The 5136-nt window shown below is 34.0% G+C and overlaps 1 protein-coding gene across 1 annotated transcript; it reads left to right on the top strand.

The window, feature by feature from the left end:
* Positions 1–598: 598 nt before the first annotated feature.
* Positions 599–1393, top strand: LOC106338192 (putative F-box protein At3g20030). The gene has a single exon (XM_013777225.1). The coding sequence runs from the start codon at positions 599–601 to the stop codon at positions 1391–1393; it is 795 nt and encodes a 264-aa protein (XP_013632679.1).
* The last annotated feature ends 3743 nt before the right edge of the window (positions 1394–5136 follow it).

The following is a 5136-nucleotide window of genomic DNA, read 5'->3' as shown; positions in this document are numbered from 1 at the left end:
TTTTTTTACCAAAAACTCGGAATGTTTTATTTTTATTTGTAGAACTTTGAATTATCTAATATGTTTTCAGTTTTAATTTTAATTTTATATTTTTGAATTTTAATTTCACAAATTTTAATTTTTTTAAAAAATAATTTTTTTTTTAAAATTAATTTTTTCAAAATTTCGAGGAAAAGCACCCTCGAAAATTTCCGACGACCTTTTCCTCGGAATGGGTCGTCGGAATTTAAAAAACAAATCCGAGGGAATGTTCCTCGGAATTTTCCGAGGGGCTACGTTCCACGGAAATTTCCGAGGACCACGTTCCTCAGAAATTTCCGAGGAAGTCCTCCCTCGGTATATTCCGAGGAACTTTCCGACGATCTAGTGGTCCTCGGAGTTTCCTCGGAAATTCTGTTCCTCGGAATTCCGTCGGAAATTTCCGAGGGATTTCCGAGGAAAAATGAATTTCCGAGGAGTTATTTCCGAGGATTTTTTTCGTCGGTATGTCGTCGGAATAACGTTATTCCGACGATTTTTTCTCTCAGTATGCCGCTGTTTTCTTGTAGTGTGCGTCACTGTCACAAGAGACGAGGAGGACAATATCCAACAACGCCTCATGGTGTGGAACCCGTATTTGGGACAAACAAGGTGGATACAACCAGGAAGAACACCTTACTACTCATCAGACACATATGCTCTCGGATACGACAACAACAGTTGTAACCACAAAATCTTGAGGTATATTATCGATTATGGTGAGGAAGAATTTGAAATCTACGATTTTATTTCTGATACATGGAGGACTCTTGATCTTGATGTCACTCCGGACTGGGGCTGGGGCTGGGGCTGGGGTGGAGAGGCCTTCCGTCTCACCACATCGGTGAAAGGAAATACTTACTTTATGTACTATGAAAGAGGTGATGAGACGTACCCTGATATCTTTCTCTGTTTTGATTTCACAAGAGAGAGATTTGGAGAGAAGCTTCATCTCCCTTGGTCTAATTCTACTCCATTCTCTTCTTTTGGAGAAGAGAAACTAGCGGCTTTATCTGGAACTGAAATTTGGGTTACAACTAAGGTTGAGCCTAATGAGGTGTTGTGGACCAACTTTTTAAAACTTGATTTGGAATCTATCCCTCGTTTTACACGTCGGAGCTTATTCATTGATGAAGAGAAGAAACGTGCTGTGATTTTTACTTATGGCTGTTATGACAGTCTTAAGATTGAGAAGGAATACTACAACGCAGCTTACATCATTGGAGAGAATGACTTCTTTAAAACAGTGTATCTTGGAGAAACTAACCCTACTCATGTTCATTTTCGTCCGGGGAAAATGGTCTATTTCAACATGGATTTTACGCATCGTGCCTTTTCCTTCGCGAACTTTGCAGTAGTGCGTATTTCATCATGAACTTAAAAAAAATCAAAAAATCCTATATAAACTCTCAAAATCGTGACTATATATATGTTGACTGTCAAAGGTGTTAGTCAACCGTTAATTTATCAAAATGACGTCATTTTGGATAAATATAAAAAACAAAAATCTATTTCTTCCTATATTTGAACACGAGCACTGAAACACATCAATGAACATCTTAACCACTAGACTAGCATAACTTTCTTGTTTTAGTAGTGTAAACATTAACACTTATATATACGTTTTGATTTTATCAAATAAATCTTATCAATTTATTTAATGTTTTAATCTTATCAAAATAATATACAATTATTATGTTTTTAAATAAATTTTACGAAACCTTATTTTATAAATTTAAATTAATTACTGTTGATTTAAATATTCAATTTTTAGTATTATTAAAAATAAACATATAAAGTCAAATTATAATATATTATAATACTATTAAAAATTGTAATATTACAAATGAAATATATAAAACAACTAATTTAGATATATTGTAATATTATAAAAAAAAAGAAATATAAAGTCAAATTTAACTTATAAATTTAATTCTATAGGCATAAAATAAAAATTTTACTTATAATTTATTTTTAATAATAATATAAAATTAAATATTAAAAAAATGGTAATAATTAAAATTTATAAAATAAGGTTTCGTAAAATTTATTTAAAAAACATAAATAATTATATATTTATTTGATAAGATTAAAACAGTAAATTACAATATACAATTAAATATTTAAACAAATGGTAATTAATTAAAATTTATAAAATAATAAGGTTTCGTAAATTTATTTAAAAAATATAAATAATTATATATTTATTTGATAAGATTAAAACAAAAAATAATTGATAAGATTTATTTGATAAAATCAAAACGTATATATAAGTGTTAATGTTTACTCAACTAAAACAAGAAAGTTACTCTAGTCTAGCGGTTAAGATGTTCATTGAGGTGTTTTAGTGTTTGCGTTTGAACCTAGGAAGAAGCAGATTTTGATTTTTTTCTTATTTATCCAAAACATGTCGTTTTGATAAATTAACGGTTGACTAACACCTTTGACAGTCAACATATATATAGGCACGATTTTAAGAGTTCATATAAAATTTTTGAATTTTTTGAAAGTTCATGATGAATTACGCACTATTGCAAAGTTCGTGAAGGAAAAGACACGATGCGTAAAGTTCATGTTGAAATAGGGCATTTTTCCTCCAATTGTGTGCCCCAACTCTTATGTTCCAAGTTTAGTGCAAATCAAACAAAATTGCACGGAGAGACAAGAAGAGGAAGCAAGCCAAGAAACTTCTGTCCAAAAGAAAATCAGGAAATGGAATTGCCCTTTTTACAATCACATGTCATTTATTTCTTGGATCGCCTCTTTTTCAGTCTTTTTTCTTGTTTTAGTTGCTGCATTGTACTTTTATCAAGGCTAGTCATTCAGACACTTGATTAAAGATATAATACTTCTTTTCTCTTTTATCTTCGCCATGATCTTCTTATTTAAAATATATTTTGTGCTTTTCAACAAATGTATTCAGTATTGTGCCTTGTTGCAACTATATAGAGAGGGGAAACATCACTTCCTGATGACACGAGCGTTACTGTCATCTTCTGGGCAAAGCTGAATATGTCAAAATGCACCATATTCTGCTTCTCATTTAGCTGATCAGAAAGCAAAAAGGACTGCAGTACCTACCAAAAGCGAAAAGAACGTTTTGGAGTCAGGAGGATTAGGTCTATTATTTTTTTGTCAAAATGTAAATTTCATAATAATCCTTTTTTAAAATAAAAAAAAGTGGTTTCACCTCTTTGCCGAGAACTCAAACATTGTAAATAGTCTCTCCCAACGTGAATTGAACGCCACAACTCCTTTACCACTAGGCCAACTCAACGTTGTTGGTCTATTATTATTCATTATGCTTTTCTAGGAGATCACCAAATTTTCAGAGTCTTAGCTAACAGCTGCTGTATATGAGACTCTGTCTTTGGTTTTTATATATGATTAATGTTTCTGCTAAAGAGGTAAATGAAACCATTGGATATGTTAACGTGGATATTTTTTATACTATTATGTATCTACAATACTGATGTAACTAGGAGTCTTTTCAATACTTTCACTATCTCATGGATTCACTGTGAAGAACAAACAAACTAGCTTGCAGTACTCGTGTACGGCTGTCTTATTTTCTCTATGTAGACTTTATACTACCACGTTGTGTTAGATTTCTACTATTATTGATGATAGAAAAAGAGAATTTTCGATATAGAACAAGATCAAGACCGGAAGATATAATTTGGAGCTTGTGAGCCTTTTCTATTAGCAAAGCTCAAGAACTCGATGAAACTCTGATTTTCATTAATGAGCTTAAAGTTTGTTACAACTAAATATACCAACAAACTAATCAACCGTAAAAACTAAACCAGATTGACATCATAATTAGATGAATAAACCGGACAATTCCAGAGCCCTTAAACCGGTCTAGAACCGTATTCTATCTAAACCAGTAGCCCCCCTCAAGATGGAGGTGCAAAGATATTGAGCAATCCCATCTTGCTTATAAGCTCTCGGAAAGGAGCTGGGTGTAAAGCCTTGGTTAGTGTATCTGCAAGTTGGTTTCCTGTTCGTACAAACATAGTCTTGAGAAACCCACTGTCAATATGCTCTCTTATCTTGTAGCAATCCATCTCCACATGCTTAGTCCTCTCATGATAAACTGAGTTATTAGCAATGTATAAGGCAGAGACATTGTCACAGTATAGATGAGTAGGCATCTGGAATGGTGCCTTCAAAATGACTATCAATCGAGTCAACCAGATCAACTCCTTCGTTACAGACCACATCGCTCTGAACTCTGCTTCCGCTGTGCTACATGAGACAGTATCCTGCTTCTTAGATCTCCAAGATACCAATGAATCACCCACAAAAATGCAGTATCCAGTGACAGATCTTCTTGAATCCTTACATGTACCCCAATCCGAATCAGAGAAAGCTCGTACATCAAAGTTGTTATCTGTTGAGAAGAATAAACCTTGACCCACTGTTCCTTTCAAATAACGCAAGAGTTTATGGACCGCATTGAGATGAGGTTCTCTTGGGGCACTGGAGAACTGGCATAATGTGTTGACGGCATAGCAAATATCTGGTCTCGTTATCTGTAGATACATCAACTTCCCCACTAGTTTTCTGTAAGCCATACCATCTGGCAACAAAGTCCCCTCTTTTTTGGATAACTTGACGATAGGATCCAAAGGGATAGTAGATGGTTTGCTTGCAAGAAAACCAGTAGTAGACAATAGCTCCAGAGTATATTTTCTCTGACACAGAGAAATTCCCTCAGCTGATCTTGCTATCTCCAATCCAAGATAATACTTGGCCTCACCAAGATCACGCAGCTTAAAATGAGCTTGTAAAGCACACTTGAACTCAACTACCAGCGAGTCTTGATTACTGACAATCAATATATCATCGACGTATATCAGAATCGCAAGAAAAGTACCATTCTTACTCCTCGTGAATAAGGTATGATCACCATGTGCCTTCTCAAACCCCATAGCACATAAGGTAGATGAAAGCTTCAAAAACCATTGCCTTGATGCTTGTTTAAGTCCATAAATGGACTTGTGTAATCGACAAACAGCATTTGGAGGTAATGTCTCTCCTGTGAGTTCTGCATAACCCGGAGGCAACTTCATATATATCTCCTCATGTAAGTCTCCATTGAGAAATGCATTC

The sequence above is a fragment of the Brassica oleracea genome, chromosome C4 (genome assembly GCF_000695525.1).
Source record: "Brassica oleracea var. oleracea cultivar TO1000 chromosome C4, BOL, whole genome shotgun sequence".
Taxonomy (NCBI): domain Eukaryota; kingdom Viridiplantae; phylum Streptophyta; class Magnoliopsida; order Brassicales; family Brassicaceae; genus Brassica; species Brassica oleracea.
Note: the sequence above shows the minus strand (reverse complement) of the source record. Positions and strands in the feature narration are given on the sequence as shown.